The sequence below is a fragment of the Stigmatopora nigra genome, chromosome 13, assembly GCF_051989575.1.
Source record: "Stigmatopora nigra isolate UIUO_SnigA chromosome 13, RoL_Snig_1.1, whole genome shotgun sequence".
Lineage (NCBI taxonomy): Eukaryota > Metazoa > Chordata > Actinopteri > Syngnathiformes > Syngnathidae > Stigmatopora > Stigmatopora nigra.
In genome coordinates this window covers 415,716-434,520 of record NC_135520.1, presented here as the reverse complement: position 1 = coordinate 434,520, position 18,805 = coordinate 415,716, and the positions used below count along the sequence as shown (strand labels likewise).

The 18,805-nt window shown below is 48.1% G+C and overlaps 5 protein-coding genes across 6 annotated transcripts; 1 reads left to right on the top strand and 4 right to left on the bottom strand.

Moving 5' to 3' along the window:
* Window positions 1-187: 187 nt before the first annotated feature.
* Window positions 188-4,442, bottom strand: srsf5a (serine and arginine rich splicing factor 5a). The gene is made up of 8 exons (XM_077731159.1): window positions 4,093-4,442; window positions 3,022-3,147; window positions 2,871-2,941; window positions 2,665-2,805; window positions 2,519-2,588; window positions 995-1,068; window positions 818-922; window positions 188-748 (listed from the first exon to the last, which is right to left on the bottom strand). Exons 2-8 carry the CDS (start codon window positions 3,139-3,141, stop codon window positions 400-402), a joined length of 930 nt encoding a protein of 309 aa, XP_077587285.1. The 5' UTR covers window positions 3,142-3,147; window positions 4,093-4,442; the 3' UTR covers window positions 188-399.
* Window positions 4,443-4,684: 242 nt separating this feature from the next.
* Window positions 4,685-8,236, bottom strand: LOC144206282 (deubiquitinase DESI2). 2 transcript variants are annotated; one of them, XM_077731160.1, is made up of 5 exons: window positions 7,679-8,236; window positions 6,455-6,527; window positions 5,849-5,942; window positions 5,626-5,767; window positions 4,685-5,471 (listed from the first exon to the last, which is right to left on the bottom strand). In XM_077731160.1, exons 1-5 carry the CDS (start codon window positions 7,715-7,717, stop codon window positions 5,211-5,213), a joined length of 609 nt encoding a protein of 202 aa, XP_077587286.1. In that variant the 5' UTR covers window positions 7,718-8,236; the 3' UTR covers window positions 4,685-5,210. The 2 variants fall into 2 exon arrangements, with proteins under 2 accessions (XP_077587286.1, XP_077587287.1); XM_077731161.1 differs by lacking the exon at window positions 7,679-8,236 and adding an exon at window positions 6,877-7,672.
* A 350-nt stretch (window positions 8,237-8,586) lies between these two features.
* synj2bp (synaptojanin 2 binding protein) lies at window positions 8,587-10,935 on the bottom strand. The gene is made up of 4 exons (XM_077731221.1): window positions 10,729-10,935; window positions 10,109-10,245; window positions 9,867-9,962; window positions 8,587-9,762 (listed from the first exon to the last, which is right to left on the bottom strand). Exons 1-4 carry the CDS (start codon window positions 10,784-10,786, stop codon window positions 9,613-9,615), a joined length of 441 nt encoding a protein of 146 aa, XP_077587347.1. The 5' UTR covers window positions 10,787-10,935; the 3' UTR covers window positions 8,587-9,612.
* Window positions 10,936-11,309: 374 nt separating this feature from the next.
* Window positions 11,310-14,400, bottom strand: lgals3a (lectin, galactoside binding soluble 3a). Its single transcript, XM_077730962.1, has 6 exons — window positions 14,229-14,400; window positions 13,845-13,862; window positions 13,087-13,746; window positions 12,257-12,345; window positions 11,992-12,148; window positions 11,310-11,903 (listed from the first exon to the last, which is right to left on the bottom strand). Exons 2-6 carry the CDS (start codon window positions 13,857-13,859, stop codon window positions 11,748-11,750), a joined length of 1,077 nt encoding a protein of 358 aa, XP_077587088.1. The 5' UTR covers window positions 13,860-13,862; window positions 14,229-14,400; the 3' UTR covers window positions 11,310-11,747.
* sav1 (salvador family WW domain containing protein 1) lies at window positions 14,383-18,774 on the top strand. Its single transcript, XM_077730961.1, has 5 exons — window positions 14,383-15,164; window positions 15,898-16,419; window positions 17,073-17,343; window positions 17,433-17,591; window positions 17,756-18,774. The coding sequence occupies exons 1-5, from the start codon at window positions 15,071-15,073 to the stop codon at window positions 17,964-17,966; spliced, it is 1,257 nt and encodes a 418-aa protein (XP_077587087.1). The 5' UTR covers window positions 14,383-15,070; the 3' UTR covers window positions 17,967-18,774.
* The last annotated feature ends 31 nt before the right edge of the window (window positions 18,775-18,805 follow it).

Sequence of the window (18,805 nt, the reverse complement as noted above, 5' to 3'; positions counted from 1 at the left end):
TTTGACCTACATTCTTGTTTACTCGCAGCTGGTTGATGATTAGCAAGAAAGGTTGACTCTGCACCCATCTGCTTTGATTACCATTACTATCACCACAAAAAAAAAATTTAAATGAGAGAAAAAGCTAAAGACTTTGATGGTTTGTGAAAAGTTTATTCTGCCCCATGACGGGCAAGTCTCTTTCGCCAAAATACAACAACGACAAAAAAAAAAAAAAAAACATTAGAATTCACTTGTTTCGCCATCACATGAAAAAAAAGTGAGTTTTGGATGATTAGGAATCCCGCCCGCGTCTATTAATAATCTCCTGACAGAGTCCCAACAAATCTTGTCAAACGGCGGAAACGGCTACACTTGATGCAAACACAGAATTGAAACAAAAGAAAAGCGGGGCGGCCCTCAGTGTTTGCTGTCGGCCGACGGCGAGCGAGAGCGCGAGCGGGAGCGAGACCTGGACCGGGACCGAGAGCGCGACTGGTTGTTCTGGGCCGGCGGGGGAGAGCGGGAGCGGGATCGAGAGCGGGAGCGAGACTTGGAACGGGACTTGGAGCGGGATTTGGAACGAGACCTGGAGCGGGAGGGCGAGCGGTCGCCGCTTTTGGGCCCGCCTCCTCCCGCCGCCTTCTTCTCCGGGGTACGGCTGGGCGTGCGGGAGCGGCTTCGGCTCCTCGAGCGGTTGCGGCTGCGGGAGCGACTGCGCGAGTAGCTGCAGCTGCGGGAACGCGAGCGGGAGCGGCTACGACTGTGCCTGTTGACAAAAAAAAAAACGGAATTAAAATAGGAATCACACGCAAAATAAACAACATGTTTTCCTCACCCTCGGCTGTCCTCGAAAATCTTGATCTTGCGACCGTTCAGGTCGGTGCCGTCCAGTTTGGAGATGGCGTTCTTCATGTCGCTTCGAGACGCAAACTCAACCACCCTGCGGACCAAAAAGACGGCGTTCAGGGCCGCCCTCGTCACCCACACTAACACGGACGGACGGTGGACTCACCCTTCGTTTTTGTTGGGCCTGTGCGCGTCGACAAAGGTCACCTCTCCGGCTTTTCTCATCAGGTCTTTGAGGTCCTGCGTGAGAGGGCCAGTTAGAACCAAAGCAGCGTCCCAAGGAATCTGACTTTTTTGTGCACACCTGCTGGGGAGCGACACGAGCACACGGCAACAAAAAGCAAGGCACGCGCTAGCGGGCTAGACTAGCGTGCAGAGATTAAACTCATTTAGCCGTAGCTACTGGGAAAAAAATTGAGATGTCGCCATTATTCTCCCCCAAAAATAAAAAAAAAAACCCTTTCCACTGCACAATACCTTCTCAGCGGTCTGTACTGCAAAAAAAAAAATGTTAAAAGACAGGCAAGCCATGTCCTTTTCCCCTCAGTCGGTACTTTGCCGTGGAAACAGGGCCACGCGCTTGGCTAGGTGGGCAAAGGAGCTTTATTTCAAGTAGTGCACTGTGATTAGATGTCACTGCTATTCACTTACTGTCAACGATGGCTAAAAAAAAGGAAAAGCACCGTGAAAAATTGTAATTGCAAAGTGTGCCTGCCTGCCTGCCTTCAATTGGAATCAAAGAACTTTGGTGGCTATCATGTAAAATTCCATTAAACCAAAAGCCATAGTCACTCTAAGAGAATGTCTCTTGTGAAAAGCGTTTGCCCACCCCCGCCGTGGCGGATAACTCCAACGCCCCCCCCCCACCCACAAAAAAAAGAACACAAATCACATGAGTCTTAATGCTACTTACCGTGTCCTTTACCAGGAAGACATTAGCAAAGCGCCACGTGTCCAAATAGCAAATGGGAACCAACGCGGCGGCGGCGACGGCGTTAAGCCATCGAGAAACGACCTCGACCTCCGGGGGGGACGCCTCCACGAGAACGGAACCACCAGAGAGCAAGTAGTAGTAGTAGCAGCGGAAGGAGGGCGGGTGGTTGGGGCCGAGAGGGCGGGGGGCACTCAAGAGCCTCCCCTCCCCCCGCCCCGCCTTGGGTGGCAGCCACAGAAAAAGAGCCCAAGCAAAGATGGGCTCCGTTACAGCAGCCGAGGGATGCCAGCCCACAGAACCTCCGGACCTCCGCACCGGCTTACGGACCTCCTAAGGCTACCGTATCCTGCGCTAGACCGCTTTTTCGCCCGCTAGCGGGGCCCATCCGAGACCTTTAGACCTGCGGCAACTGCGTGTGAGGAGAGGCACCAGATGGACACCATTCAGAACAGCGGCCCGGTCAAAAAGAATTCAAATGAAGAAGAAATAAAGAGGGCGGGCGGGCGGGCCGACCGTGGACGCTGCCCGCTTTTCATCAACGCCGCCGGGCGGCCTTTTTTGCATTACGCTAGCCGTCTACGGTACTTTACCACGCGCTCTCCGGGGAGGAGACAAAACAAAACAAAAGGCGGCCAATTGGCTAAAGTGAAATGCTGCATCAATTTAGAGGGGAAACAAAAACAAGCTAACGGGAGAAAGAAAAATCCAATGAAAGGCTATTTAACAAGAGGACACAAAGGCCCAGGTGGCTCTTACCTGCCAACTGATGCGAGACGACAAGTTCTCCACGATCAGGCGGTGATCCGTGCGCACCGGGGGTCCGTATCTGCGTGCGCAAATGCCATTTAATGCCTCCATTGTCAAGTACCGTTAGACTTCAAGATTGGCCAGAGTGGGCGTACCTGGAACCGCTACTGCGCGTTGGGCGATAGGAACCAAAGCCTCCCATTCTGGAGCCGCCGCCCCCTCCACCACCACCTCCTCCTCCGCCGCCACCTCCTCCACCCCTTCCTCTCCTGGAGCGAGCGTGCTCGATGGTAACCCTGTGGCAACAGAAATGGGAAATGAAGCGCGGGCCCGCCGACTCGGGACCGGCGGAGAGATTTACCTTTCGCTGCACAGTTCTTTGCCGTTCAATTCGTACACGGCGTCGTCGGCGTCCCTGTGATCGTCAAACTCCTGCGGAAGACATTCGCCGGTTGAGACGCTCAGCCCAGAAGCGCCCGAATGTACCCGGCCGGTTTCCAATCCAAACTGACCACAAAGCCAAATCCGTTCTTCAGGTTGATTTCCCGGATGCGTCCGAAGCCTTTGAAAAACTTTTCCACGTCCCTCTCGCGGGCGTGCGGACTCAAGCGCCCGATGAATACTCGACTCATGGTCCCCTAGAAGCGGGAAATCAAAAACAAAATGTAATGATTGACCAAGGGGTCCAGAGTTCAGAAAGTTCTTGCGCAAGGGCCACATCAGAAGGCCAGTCCTTCAGCACAAACACACATGCGAGTGGATGTCAATTCTATTCTTTTATTATTATTAAATCACCTCAGACACATTTTTTTTAGAAGTAAATGCGAGTTGAAATTGTCCACAGAAGTAGAATTTCAGCTTGTCAATGGGAAGTATTCTACCCTAGCACCCCCAACGCCCCCGTGTAAGCAGACTGGTTCTGTGAGTCTATTCAATATTAGTCACTGAATGAAAAGCGTCTTTGTACAGTTACTACAAAGACAAACTGGAATAAGACAATTTCAAATATGAAGAATTAACGGAAAAAAATACGTGTTTGAATATTCCTCCGTACAAATACATAAAAAAAACCCTATACGAGTTATTTACGGATATACTATTACTAAAAACAAGAAATCTTAGGTTGTGGAGAATTTGGAAGATTTGTGAAATTCTTATAATGTAATATTGCAGAAAAGACTCAGTTATATTTTAAATAGGCTCCAATTTACACAAATCCCCATTTTGAAAAATATTTAGGGTTTTTGTGATACATTGGCGCAAATAATTCGAGGCCTAGCTACCTAACTCGAGCAAAACTACGACCATATTGCGATAATATCTCATACGCAATTACTTAAATCGAAATGATACCGACATAGACAACATTTAAAGTATGCTTTTAGGACAATTATCTTAGCGAATACGCCCAATTGTTATTGTATGAACAAATGTGCTGCTCGTTGCTATCTTGCCACGATGTCTGTTAGCCATTTCAAGCTAACAAGCATTTGACGCGGAATATACGGTTTCAATCGATTATCTGTGTAAAAAGACATTGACGACCGAGTTGCTGTTAATCTGGGTTTACGTTGTGTTCTCACCTCCGTTTTTCCGTTGAACGTCTACTTTGGAATTGAAGCGTGTGAGGGCCGCTGGCAGTGTTTCTTCTGCCCAAGCTTCACTCTACTACCTCAAAATGGCGAACTCGCAACTGTCCGTTAATTCAATCCCAGTAGTGGTCTTGGAAGAAGGGGGTTTGCTGCAATGTCATTGGCTGCCGTATCCGCCCCACATCCGGGGACGTTCCCGACTGCATTAAAGTGACAACGGTAATAATTTCAATTGGCTTCACTGCGGCAGTTCATTTTACGGTATTGTTTTCTTTTAAACTTGTAAAAATAAAATGCCCGGATAAACAAATGTACAATAACAATTGCTACGGGGCGCGCCCTGCCTAAAACTAGGGTGGGATACACTACACACGTCACAACCGGATATCAAAGGATGTTTTTTAAAAGATAGGGGCAGGCAAACGTTGCCAGGTTGGAGCGTCGTCCTGCCAAAACGCTTTGTTGCCAGATTCGATCAAGCGTCACTCCACACGTAGACTTTGTCAATACATTTGATTACACATTCAAAAATGTAGTAAGTAAATCCATGGCATTTGAACCAAAATTCATGTTTCTTTGAAACTAGATGAACGGTATTAAGTGGAATTTATTTAATAAAGGGACAGTACGTATTAACGAAGATATACATGTAAATGTGTCAATTTGAATGGAAAAAGAACAGGTCTAAAAGATGGTAACATTGAAAGACATTTTGAATTCTCTTTTGATTTGATGGATGAATGACAACAACTTTTGCTGCTCAATCAAAGTGTTGTTCGGGACAAACCTGGTTTTCAGGGCTGAATTTTCAGTCCGTTTTCAGGATGGGAATGGCTGCTTCCTAATAAAATGGCGGCGTAGAACTTTTGTTCCCTCGAGTCTTTTCGGATTTCATGCTCGTAAGGCTGGAGAAGTCGACTTTTCCACAAATTCAAGGTCGAAGGCAGGCCATTTTTTTGGAGCGTCAACCACCAGATAGCCACACAAAGTTAGTGTTGAGTGAAAGCCACACGAAGAGGACTTTACTCACATTATCGGCATTAGGCAGTTTTGTCCACCCCAAAAGTGGCTTTGAAAAGTCTCTGCTCCACTGGCTTCCTGGCGGTACCTCACACCCGGGTGTGGCGGGAGCTGTGCGAGGAAGAGGAGGAGGAAGATCCGGTGGCCCCGGATGACGACGGACGGTCATGGTCGTCGTCGTCGCTGGAGGGCCGTCGGCGCTCGTCCTTGTGGAGGCCCTGACTGATGTGGCTCTGCAGGGCGGCCGGCGTCAGCCATTCTTTGGGCAGGCAGCTCTGCAGGAAGGGCACGCAGGAGCTGAAGTAGGCCAGTCGGTTCACCCAGCGGGGGATCTCGCGCCCGCACAGCAGCTGGCAAAAGGAAGTCAAAGAAATGAATAGAAATCATTTCGGTGGCTCGGTCTGCTCATCCGTTGACTTTTTAGAGCCACTCTTGTGATCCAATGGAACCCAAAATGAAGTTTATGCCGACCACAACCATGACTTTTTAGGTATATAAACTGACCTCGGAGAGAGAGGAGGAGAAGTGGTTGCAGTTCTTGTGCATGAGGTGGTAAGCGTCGCCCTTGAACTCCTTGCCCAGATCCTCCATGATCTTGTCCATGTCCTCCTGGGCAAAGTCGGTGGTGCCCAACACCAAGGCCTCCCTGTTGACAAGCACGCTTCATTCAATTGCGTCCTTCCTTCCTTCCTTCATGGACACCATTGACCTCTGACTGAGCACTCACTTGAATTTGAAGGTCTCTCCCAACTCGCCGGCGTTTCCCGGATTGATTTCAAAGATGCCGCTGAAGGGATACGGGTGGCCCCCGTATGCAAACTCTAATACCGCCCCCCAAAACAAAACAACAACAACAACAAGAAAACAAAATGTAAGTTGTATGTGGAGCATGCCTATAAAAACATGAGTATACTGCTTTCCACAACCCAAAACGTCTACAAAAGAGTCATTATGGTTGTACTTGTTGGTGAATGGGCTGAACTGAATGAAATTGTGGGTAAAAAAAAAAAGGTACTCTGACAAAGATAGAGGAAAAATAGAATGAGTCACTGGTAAGCCAGCCTCTAGAAATGGGTCACGTTATAATGAGCACCATTGCACACGTTCCATTTGGAGAAGAAAATATTGTAATATGAAAGTGCTCATTTGTTTAATTGAGAGGCCCGATGACGTCACGTTGAAGGTAATATCACTACGCCCATGTGAAGTCCACCCTACACTATTTAAATGGTGTCGGAAGCCAAAGTTGGGGAGTCCACAACAAATCACATCTTGGGGATTTGTGCTGGTGGGTTTTGAGCTTTATGGGATGCGTGGCGCGTGCGTGACTCACCTCGCCCGTAAATCTGGATGCCCGAGTGAAAGACGCCGATTCCCAGATTGGACGTGTACTCGTTTATCCAGTACTGCCGGGAAAGAGAGACAATGGCAAAGATTAGGCCGCATTTGATTGCTCTTAAAAAGGACAGAAAACAGAAGAAGAGATCAATTGTGAAAAACAATGATATGGACATTTTAAAGAGTTTTTTTTCAAACGGATTTAGAGAAAAAATACTATCTCATTCTCATCCTCACCCTAAAACTTGCTCATTTCACTTCAATTTCAAATGGATTTGATGTTTGTCACTGTCAAAGATGGCGGAAAAGTCCATTTCTAATAACTTAATAGGCAGTTCCCATTTGAAATGGACGCTGTTGACCAGAAGCAATCACAAGCCTCCTATCAATAATAGAGGCAGTGTTGACTGTGTTCACCTTTGTCCTAATGGCGGCGGAAAGCAGGAAGAAGAGCATTTTTTCTTCTCAAGGACCTCCCCCTTGTTTTCCCCGGCTGGCGTTGCCGTCGCCGGCGCATTGATCTCACGGGGGAAAAGGAGCCGTCACCCCCTTCGCTCACCTCCGGAGCACTGCGGTACATCCACTTTGCCTCCCGATCGATACGTCCGTCGGCCGGGCGACCGTGGCGCAAAACTTTCATCTTTTTCGAGGCGGCGTTTCACTTTTTGGCTCCAAATAAGAAAGTATAAATGACTTGGATGTCTATTCTTGTCAATGGCAGACAAGAAAACAAAAAAATGCTATTAAATGAAGGAACTCCTGTAGAGTTGTTATTATGGGCCCTGTGTATCTGATTTAGTGCATTTGTACTAACTATTTTAACATTTTTTAAATCATTGACTTATCCGTAAAAGTGGGGTAATGATTCATAATAAAAATAACATAGGGGAGCTAGTGACCACCACATTTCAGGTCATGTAGTAGACTGCACTAATCTGCCAAATGTGGCCAATACATGACCTAAAAAGTTTTTCCAAATTGCCAAAAATAGTCAGTGGCTCTACAAAATGGCTTCACTTGTGAACATCTTTTCCACTCTTGTGCCCATTGTCCATAAAAGGGTTCAAAAGAGAGTGATGCGGGACCGAGAGAGGATGCGAGCGAGCGAGAGAGGCTGGGCAGGGCAGGTGTCACATTACCAAAATGCTCCATCCTCGACCAACACACCACTTCCAACCAGTCAAGGGAAAAAAAGAAAGAAAATGACAAGAGGCCTTACCATATCATACACGTTGAGGACGACCGGTTCGCTGGCCATGGCTTCCGATAGATCTCAACGCCAGCGCGCGCGCGCCCCCACACCCTCCTCCTCCTCCTCCTCCTCCGCCACCAACACTGGGCCACGCTGCATCCACACGCACGCGCCGCCGAGACAGACTGTCACTGCGCGAAAAGCATAAAAGCTCGATAAAAGGCTCCGAAAGTGCTCATAATGACGGCTCGAGCGTTGTCCTCTTGTTGTGGTGGGCGTCCATTTTGACGAGGAAACTGACGGGGAAGTCCGGGTCCGCGGTGGGCGCTGGCGCTGGCGGTTGGTTTCGACCATTAGCATATTCCAGGGGGGGTGCTCGTCCGGAGGTTGGCCGGCGACAGGTGTCCTACGAACGGGCGAGTGAGGCCACGTCGCTTTGACATGGCGGCCAACACTGAGAAATTAGGAGGAAATTGTGACTGCTCGGTGTGGCTATCTCTGCGGTTGCGACTCCTGCCTCTTTCTCTCTCGTATAGCTCCTTTCTCCTCTCATCCTCCCCCTCCGCCTCCACTTCCTCGGTCCCTCCTTCCCGCTGCTGCTCGGTGACGTCATTGTTCCGCGCGGCCGGATCAGGCGACAATCAAGAATTAAGTGTGTATCCGTATCTCACGTCTGAAAGAAAACTAAATGTCGTATTAGAGGGGAAAACAATGATTGTATTTGAATACGAAAGTCAAAAAATATGAACCTACGACTATGTTTGGTTAAAATCAGATCCACAAATCTTAATTTCTGAATTCAGACTCAATGTTTTTTTGAACAATTACAAAAAGACAATAAAACAAACAAAAAAACAAGAGGCACAATGAACACTCACATACTCTAACCTGTAACTTTAAATTACGGACAAAAACCCCCTCCTAGAATCAAGAAATTGTTTCATGTAAAACTTTAATCTTTCCTCATTCCTCCTTCGGCATACAATATTCACAATCAGCAGCAGAGTGACATGAAATGTATTTACAAATGGACAGATGAATAGAAATTTCCAGACATGTTCCGTGATTGCGGCTAGTGCAAAAATAAACCTAATAATCCCACCAACGGTCCCCTCATACTTTAAAGAACTACTGACGCCGCGGTGTACAATAAAGGGGAATGCACAAAGAGGAGTTTGTTAAAATGGCGGCATACATACAAACACAAACATGGCAGCGTCTTGGAAATTCAAGGCGCGGTGACAAGGCTTTAGAGTTCATACTACGACAATTGTCCCATCTAATTTAAATTCGAGGACCGTTGACAATCCAACGACGCCAATCGCCGACTAGACATGATTATCAACTGCTGGCGATGTTTCAACATGCAATATATTAATTGTAAAAAACAAAAAACAAAAAAATCTACATATATTCATCATCATCATCTGGAAATAGGACGAAAAATTGCATCAGATGGCTTTCATTTGATCTCATGTGAAAGTGTCGTAGATTTTTTACTGCGTCAAGGTTGAAAGTAACTCAATAGCTCCCCTGCAGGTTGCATCCTAGTATTGCATTCCATTTCTTTATCCATCAATCTTTGAAATTTACGAAGTGACCATTTGCCAACATTGCAAAAAAGGAATGCCTGAATTTTTTTTCAAATCTATGTGCGCTTTTGACTAAATTCCTTCCATCCATTCATCATGAACAATATTTTTGGACATTTTCAATCATTTAAACGACCTCCCCTACCGGCAACACACACCTACAGGGCGTAGCCAAGTAGGTGGTGCGCTTTGTTTCAGCCTCCTTACGCGATTGGTGAACAGAGTGGCTGCCGGTGACGGCGGCAGACGTCCAATCAGTTTCTCCCGGGAGGCTCTGGCGGCGAACGGTCGCTATCGAAAGAAAAAGTAGTGTTTTTTTTCCATGTTTTTGGTCGAAAGCAAGCTGTTTTGGAAAAAAAGACAGCTTTGTTAAAAAGCTTTTCTGACGTTGCGCATGTAAACGAACGCCAAGATGGCGGCGGCGGCGGCTCCCGTTAGCACGGCGAGTATCCCCAGGTAGGGCGCCGGAGGCACGTGCTCGGTTTGGGGATCAGACGGACCGTTGGCGTGATGGGACGACTGCAAAAGCAGGAGAAAAAAAATGAAAATGGTCTTATATTTGGGCCAAGATGGTATATTTATAGGAACTCTATCTTTTTTTCTGTTAATTATTTGGACTGTACCTTTTTCTGAACACGCAGCTCCACGTCTTCACCCGCCGTTCGAAACAAATCAACCGCCGCTTTGTGTGTCTGACCCTCGAGCCTGATTCCGTTGATCTAAATGTAACAACAACAAAAACTTTAACAAGGCTAAAATGTCAAGATACATTGATCTAATTGCATTTGGCGTGCTCCAGAGTTCAACTCGTGTATCAAGGGTGTTATAGCAACATTTTGCAAATACAAGAGTATTGCACTTTTACCGCTAAAATCCTGTCACCCTCCTCAAGCCTCCCGTCAAGCGCCGCCGCGCCGTCTTCCTTGATTTTGGACACGTAGATGCCGCAGTCGTTGTCCATGTAATGCTGGTCCACGCCGCCCACGATGTTGAAGCCCAGACCTTACAAAACAAGTACAAAATGAACAAAAACTTATGAAACTTTGGAGCACTCTAAACCAAGGTAACATAATGAACACAAATAACTCATATTAGCTTTTGAATGGATATTATTAGGTCAAATGACATTTCCCCATCACAAAATTGAAAGGGAAACTATATACGAGACACCGCTATAGAAAATGTTATTATTGAACTCGTGGGATCATAATTGGAGTAAGGAAAGTACCATTGTACCAACATATATTTGATAGGGGGGGAAAAGAGGTTGCATAAATACAACGTTTATGATGAACAACCAGCCATTAGTTTGACCCCATGTTTATGCTTATATATTTTAACAAGCCGGTTAGACCATAGTTTGCTCTTCTTTTGACTACTTTGACGAGTTAGTTCGCATTAGCGCCTCAGTAGCTTCGTCACTAGACACGTAACGTAACGTAGCAGTGGCTAGGCTAACCCCCGTCGCTATGAAATTGTCCTTACCTGCCGGGCCTCGCTTGAGTTTAATGTCCACCGAGTTAGATAATAGCGAGCCGTTCATGGTTGTCGTGGAGGATATTGTTTAAAAGAAGAGGCAACGCAGGAAGAAAGAAAAAAAACTGAATTGTGTGAAGGTGAACTCATTAAAGAAGTGTCTGCGACTTGCTCGCGATGTCGCAAGATCGAGCGTTGTGTGCGGTTACTGCCCCCTAGCGCTACAAGGACAGAATTTAAAGACATACTATTTCCTTCGTTTACATACGAATTATTTTGGTCGTCAAAACACGTTTCACGTTTTAAATCAGAGCAGAGTTGAAATGGAAAACGTTTTATATGCCTTTCTAAATTATGGAATAAAAATATGTTGCTCTATGTATAAACCATAGGTCTATCACAGTATTTACTGTATAAATAACAATTATTTGATTTGGATTTTTCATGTCACATTTACCTAAAAAAACATTCTGAATTGATAACCATGTCATTTACATAGAATTAAGAATAATAAGCATCTTATATATTGACATAGTTTAAGGAAAATCTGTTCATTGTGGAAGAGAGTAAAAGTAATATACTCATGAAAATGAAGCATCACTGACGTTTATTTTTTTCAGACATATGTCCAATACACAGAATACATTTTTTTTAGAAGTGGGCGGGGTAAATTCAGTCATTCAAATGTTTTCCATCATCTCGGGTGGGGGCGGAACAAGAAACAGTGGCGCCACATTACCTTTCCCTTGGGCAATTAACACACTTAATTCCCGACATCCTTTCCGCCGGGTCACAACACGACGCCGTTTTTCGTTTGGGGAGGCGTCGAGGTTAATCATCCTAACGTGAGTAGTATATAGCCAAGCGTTATTTTCAGCATTTGAGTGTCATCTACTTGGATAAATTATCAACAAGACGGCCCGCCCGGGAAGAGATCATCTTCTTCTTCTTCTACTAACTTTTCCCGAGGCGTGCACGTTCTTCCTTCTTTCCTTCCGGTGGGGTTTTGTTTTCCGGGCGAGCGGCGTTCAGATCATGTTGGGCGCCACGCTGCACAGTGCCACGTCGCCCGTCACCCGCAGCAGGCTGACGTCCTCCAGGCCGCCCACGCGGTGCTCAAACTCCAGCAGGTGGTTGCCGTCCACGGCCACTTTGAAGACGTCCTCCTCCACCAGGATCTTCAGCTTGGGGGAGGAGATGGGGGAATGAGCGTGGGGGAGGAGATGGGGGAATGAGCGGCGGACGATTGGCGAGCCGCTTCCGACGGCTTACCTCGAAACGCTGGCCTTGGACGAAGGGGAAGACGCCGTCCCTTTCTTCGGGACCCCAGCAGCCGCCGATGCTGGCGTTCCTGACGATGGTGTGCTCGTGGAAACGAGGGTTGAAGTGAAAGACCGTGTCGGAACCTTTCATAAAGTCCACGTGGAACCTGAGAGGAGGGGCCAAAATATGTGGTGTTAGAAAAGGAAAAAAACAATCGTATCATTAAGGATGTCAATGACATTGATTTTGAACTCCGCCCCCAAACACAACAAACCTGCTGGCCCCGGGAACGGGCTCCCCGACGATGGTGATGACGAGACGTGGCACCAGCCCGGCGTGGAGCGGGAGATCATATGGCACCATCTGTAACAAAAAAAACAACTTATGTCCATATTTTTATTTCCATCATGTGACTTCAGTATAAAGCGTCCCTTTGGAGCCCATCAAACTAAAAGAAGAAAAAAATCCAAGTCATTACTTTCAAAGTGGAATGCGCTTAAACAGAGCTTTTATTAACTGACAGAAATATACAGCTTTTTTCTTTTTTTTCCCCCCAATAAGCCTCCAAAAAATAAATTGTAGTACACCAGGCACCAGGTTTGAATTCAAACCACATGTTGATTCTGCAGGTGACGTCCTTTATCCGCTTTCATCTATTTGGCGGATAAAATCTGGGCTGGAAGACAAGAAGACATTTTTAAAAATAACCTTAGCAGAATTGTTCAAGTCATTGACGATGCGTCTCACCTCCCGCGAGCAAAGTCTCTGAAAAGAAAAGTGTGTCCTGTGACCCAGTGACAAAAGACACCCACAAAAAGAAATCTTGTCCTTTCCACTCTGGCTAACATGACCAATCAAGTAGATTGGCGGATTAACACCGGATTGTTTCAAGTGTCAATCAAATCATTTGCTTTGATATTGTACTTATCGGAACAAAAAAAAAGAAAAAGGAATTTATAAACCTGTCGGGCCGCCAGGCTCAAACTGTGCTAGAGGTTTAAACGCCATGGTGGAAAAGCCAAAACAACCAAAACAAAAAGGAAAAACGTCAGAACCCACAGTGCAAAGCAAGCAAAATGAGCGGACGCCCTCCGTCGTGCTTACCAGCATGCCTCCGGGAGCGGCGGGGTTGTCGTACGGTCCCATGGGCCCGGGGGCGAAAGGTCCCGGCGCCGGTGGGAAACCCGCCCCGCCGGATCCCCAAGAGCCGGCCGGAATAGGAGGAAAACCGCCGCCGGGGGGGAACGCCGCGAAGCCGCCCGGCCCCGTGGGAGGGGCGTAGGCGCCCGGGCCGCCGGGCCCGTACATGCCGTTACCCCCGGGCGGGTAGGCGCCCGGGAGAGGCACGTTGCCGTAAGGCCCGGGAGGAGCTCCGGGACCGGAGGCGAACGGTCCGGCCGGGTAAGGGACCGGTCCGCCGGGGAGCTGACCCGGCGCGCCTTCCGGCGGGTAGTGCCCCGGGAATTGACCGGGCGCCCCGGGGCTGGAGGGGTACTGCCCCGGAGCCCCCGGCGCCGGGGGATACTGCCCGGGGTGGCCGGGGGCCGACGGAAATCCGCCCGGCGCCGAAGGGGGCCCCGGGTAGTGGCCCGGCGCGCCGGGGCCCGAGGGAAAGGGGAACTGGGCGGGCGGAGGGGCCGAGGGCTGGGCGGGGGCGCCGGGGGCCGCCGAGGGCCAGCCCGGGTTGCTGGCCACTCCGGACGGGTTGGTGTTGCCTTGAGGTTTGGCCCGGCTCGGAGTGCTGTCTCCCAACGCGTCTGTCAACTGGATGACGCAAAGCAAATGTCATTTTCCGGAAAAGAAAAAAAGGAGAAACAACAAAATAACTACAACAAAGATGTTATTAGTGAAGGAAAACTCACCGAGAAATCCGACATGACCTGAAACCAAAGACAAGAGTGACTGAGTATTTCTTGACACGGCTAAACTAGCAAGCAAGTGACAAGGGAGTGTCACATACACACAACAAACATCTCAGTCGAGGGACACACACACACACAACATTTCCATTCCGCACAAATGACTAACAAAGTCCACTGTGGACCGTGAAAATGACGTTGTTAGGAAATCATTCACGCTCAAGGCGACGGACTTATTGGGCCGAACCACTTAAGTCATTGCTCTACTGTTGACAGCTCGGTTCGGCTAAACAGCAGATGCCAAAGTAGCTAGCTCGCTAGTTTGTCAACTACGCCTGGTGTAAAAGAAGACAACGGGAGAGAAAAAGAGGGGTTATGGATAGAAACCTCGTGAGTTGTTGGGTTCTTCGCTGGTCAAAGTAGGTCGCAAGTTGTCCAGGGGCGTAGGCCAGTTAGCCGGCTAATTTAGCCTCCTCCCAATTTAGCTGCTTGCTCGCGCAACTCTTCGAGCCGGAAGTGCGAAACGCCCGTTAAGTGACGTCACCGCGCCATAGAGATCGATGGCAACCGATTTATTTAGGAAATAACATTGAAGCTAATGGGAGTGGGAATGTTATTGCTGCCTTTACGAAATATGAGTGTTGCAAATTGGCATCTGAAAAAAAATTGTGCATGATCAAAAAGGGATTTAGGTTACCCATTTCAAAGTAGACACTTCATTGCAAGTAGATTCTCTTTATGGACTACCACATATGCAAAATGGCCAAGGACTGACATTTGTGCCTCCATGGCTCAAAACGAAAACCAGACATCGAATTTTATATACTATTTCATGTTTATGATCTGAATCCGGCGTTGCCAGATTGGGTTGAATCCCGCTAAATCAGGATTTTTTCAAATATGCATTGCACTGGCACTTTATCACTCGTTATAATACGAAAATGTATATAGATTTTTACGATATCAGGAAGGGGATGTTCTAATTTGGGACTGGCTTGTCAAGAAGTGGGCAAACTTTTCCCGAATTTGCTCATCTGGCAACCCTGCCGACGAGCAGCCAGCCGAGGGCTACCTCCGGCTAGCTCGCCTCCTCTTCCCAAGTAACTTCCAAAATGTTCTCTCTCCGCGCTTGGCGACGAGCAATGCGGGGCGGTCGCCTAGCGGAGCGCTTGACAGCGCCGCGTTGTTGACGTCCTCTCTCCCCTCCCGCCCCGCACACTGGCATTATTATGCTCTCTCGAAAGAAGAGCAAAAGCGAGTCGTCGAAACCGGCCGAAGTCCACGGGAAATATGTGAAGAAGGAAACGTCGCCTCTCCTCCGAAGTAAGCAACAGGCAGCTGGCTAGTTAGCATAGCATAGCTTAGCCTAGCCCGACATCGACGGTACCCAATTTGTGCCGATTGCTTCTCAGCAAATCACAGTGGGGACGTGGAAACGTTTAGTCGCAATTTTTCCGCCTCCATTCGTACAAATGTGCCCAATCTTTGCGGTTTTAAATCAACGCCGTTTCTCGGGACTTTGCGAAGTTTCAACCAAAGTTTATCGACATGGTTCAACTTGGGTTTAATACAATGTATTCGTGTCATAAGATGGTGGCCATCATAAGCTAGCTTTGTAAAATGCCCGCTATTGTATTTTTTTCTCACTTTGTCCCCTAATGTCACTCAGTTGGGTCTCTTTGCGCTCGTTTGTGTCCCGTTTATTCTGCTTTGTATCACATTGTTCTTTATTGTGTTCAATTGTCCCACGGTATCTCCTCACGGTGCTCACCTATGGCACCACAGTAGAGACAGGCTTATGCATTGGTTTCTGTCTTAATTCGAGTTGACAGTCACTTGTACTATTCAATGGAGCAACTATTTTTCCCTTTAACTGTACTCGTGACGTGTGGTTCGATCCCAGTTTAGTACATAAGCTCCCTCTTACGGTATGGGAAAGAATTACGTAAACAAATGCTCAAAGCGCTAGCAAACAAGACAGCAGCCTTTTGAACTCTTTCTAAACATCTAATGACCTTGATTTTTAATTGAATTTTCTCTGCTTGTGACCCGACAGATCTCATGCCCTCGTTCATCCGTCACGGCCCCACCATTCCCCGCCGCGCCGATGTGCCTATCCCCGACATGGGTCCCGGCGCCTATCCGTCGGCGCCCGGCCGTGACTCCGGCGTGTCCCGCAGCAAGAGCTTCCTCCGCCCCGTCGTGCCTCGTCCGCCGCTGGAGGCGGGCCGTCGCGAGAGCCACCGCTTGTCGGCGCCGCCGTACGCGCCTCGCAGCCTGGGAGAGCTGCCGCACGAGTACGCCGGCTCGCTGCAGTCCTTTCTGGTGGACGGCGGGGGCAGCGGTGGCGGCGTGTCGGAGAACGGGGACGGCGGACGCTACTACTACCACCCCGGGGAGCCTTCGTATTACGACGGGCGGCAGCAACAACAACAACAACAACAGCAGCAGCCGCCGCCGTCCCGGAGGATGCCCGAACGCATCCCAGACGATTACCGCTACTACGATCACGGAGAACACAACTTCCAAAGAGTTCCACGCCAACACACTCCACCCACACCGAGCAGACCCCCCTCAGGTAAGCCCTAGCGTAGCGCTTGAAGATAGCAAATCTGAGGCTACGTGAACTGAAGTCTTTCTGTTGTGGTCACGCTCAAATCAGCCTGCTAGGAATGCGGCCAGAGGCTTGTGGCTTTGCTTCATCTCGTGCGTTTCAACTTTTTATCTTAACCAGCATGTGACTGTGGGCTCTCCTTTGTAGACACATTAGCGCGTTTAAAAGATGCTTTTCTGGGCCTACGTTTACCTTCCACAGCTAGCAAGCACCAAACCCGGCTAAAGTACACGCACCAACGTCTCTGATTACAGGCTGTGTTTGCGCGGCCGCTACAAATCCAAACAAAAATAGTACACGTCATTAACTCCACCAGCCGGGGTGAAACCTACGGAAGCGCGTGGTTATATACTTGGCTCCGTATTTCTATTTGTTTCTTGGCCCGTGTGTACGTTTGCCTTCCAAATAACCCCAAGACAAATCCGGGAATGATGACTGTATTTGCAGATTTGCTCTGTAACACGAAACAAAAATGGGGTCTAAAAGAATCCCCCTCCACGGGAGCGCCGCAACCCGATCCTTTCCCCGCTAGCTCGCCCTCTGAGATTTTTCAAAAGCAAGGCCGTGGCCCGTTTTGTCATCCGGCGGAGAGGAAAAACCTATTTGTTTCTCTGCAGGGATCGGTCGAATCCAGGCCAAGTCTCTGGGGAACCTCTCCAGCCTGAGCGCCGAGGACATGCCCCTCCCCACCGGCTGGACGGTGGACTGGACCATCCGCGGCAGGAAGTACTACATCGACCACAACACCAACACCACGCATTGGAGCCACCCGCTGGAGCGCGAGGGGCTCCCGCCGGGCTGGGAGAAGGTGGAGTCGGCCGAGTTTGGCGTCTACTACGTGGATCACATTAATAAGAGGGCGCAGTATCGCCACCCCTGCGCCCCCAGGTGCGTCACCGCCGCCCAATCGTCCTCGATATCGTGTCATCCGGATGGCGTTTTTTGTCCGATTCCATTCTTTTTTTTTTTTGGTGCAGCGTACCCCGCTACGACCAGCCGCCGCCTCTGCCGCCCCCGCCCATCGCCTACCAGCCCCGCCCCAGCGAAAGGAACCAGCCGGTGCTGGTGCCGGCCAACCCCTACCACACGGCCGAGATCCCGGACTGGCTGCAGGTCTACGCCCGCGCCCCGCTCAAGTGAGTACTGACGGTACTGTGTTGGAAACTAAGCCGGCGGTCAATGCAAGTCAACTCATTGATAGCACGAAGCTAATGCTGAAGCTAGTCTGTGAGTGCCGTATGGAAGCTTTCTTAAACAGAATGAGATCCATTTTTTTCTGTCTTTCTCGCCTCCCCGGCAGATACGACCACATCCTGAAGTGGGAGCTGTTCCAGCTGGCCGACCTGGACACGTACCAAGGCATGCTGAAGCTGCTCTTCATGAAGGAGCTGGAACACATCGTCAAGTCGTACGAGGCGTACCGCCAGGCCTTGCTCTCCGAGGTGGACTCTCGGAAGCAGCGCCAACAATGGTACGCCCAGCAGGCCCCGGCAGCCCAAAGCTTCATGTGACCAAAAATAAACAACAACAACAACAACAACACCTTTCATCCAAATATACATATATAAATATATACACGACATTATACGCTCCCTACATGCATAAGAAAAAGAAGAAAAACTCTTGAAACACTCCGACGAAGAAGCTACATTTTGGGAGGACAAAACAACATTGTGCCTTTTTTAAATGGAACCAAAACGTCCCCGTGGAGGATTCTCAAACCCCCCTTTTTTATGATTATTATTTTTATATATATATATAAAGACAATCCACTAAAAGCCCGGCGTTGCATTGGGAATAAACAATGCGTCTTTATGGAATGAAAGATAAGCAGCATCACCTCGGAAAGATCATAAGCTACTGGAATTTGAGGAAACATTTTTTCACATTTTTCTTCCAAAAAAAAAAGTATTTTTCTTTTTTGTCCAGATGCAAACTGTTACTTTTGGATGGTATTTTTATGTCTAAAAGCCATACGATGATGCCGGTCAAACGGGACAAAAAAAAACGATCATATTTTAATATATTGTATCTAAAAACATGCAGTAAATGCTGGAAAAGACAAAGTTTGTCACACTCAATTGGAATGACGTATTGTCCAAATTTTGACCCTTTAAAAGATGTTCCTCGGCCAAAACATTTCAGCTGAAATATGATCTGTGGTTGCCAGGTCCAAATTGTACTTCAACAAAAAAAAATCTTCTTTATCTTCTATCTTTTGAAAATATTTATTTTATTTTTTATGATGAACAAATACCATTATAAAGGAATACTGTCATAATAATTTAAATAACAATTAAAATGAATCAAACAGGAATACATGGCTTCTGACACTTGACAGTATTTTTTT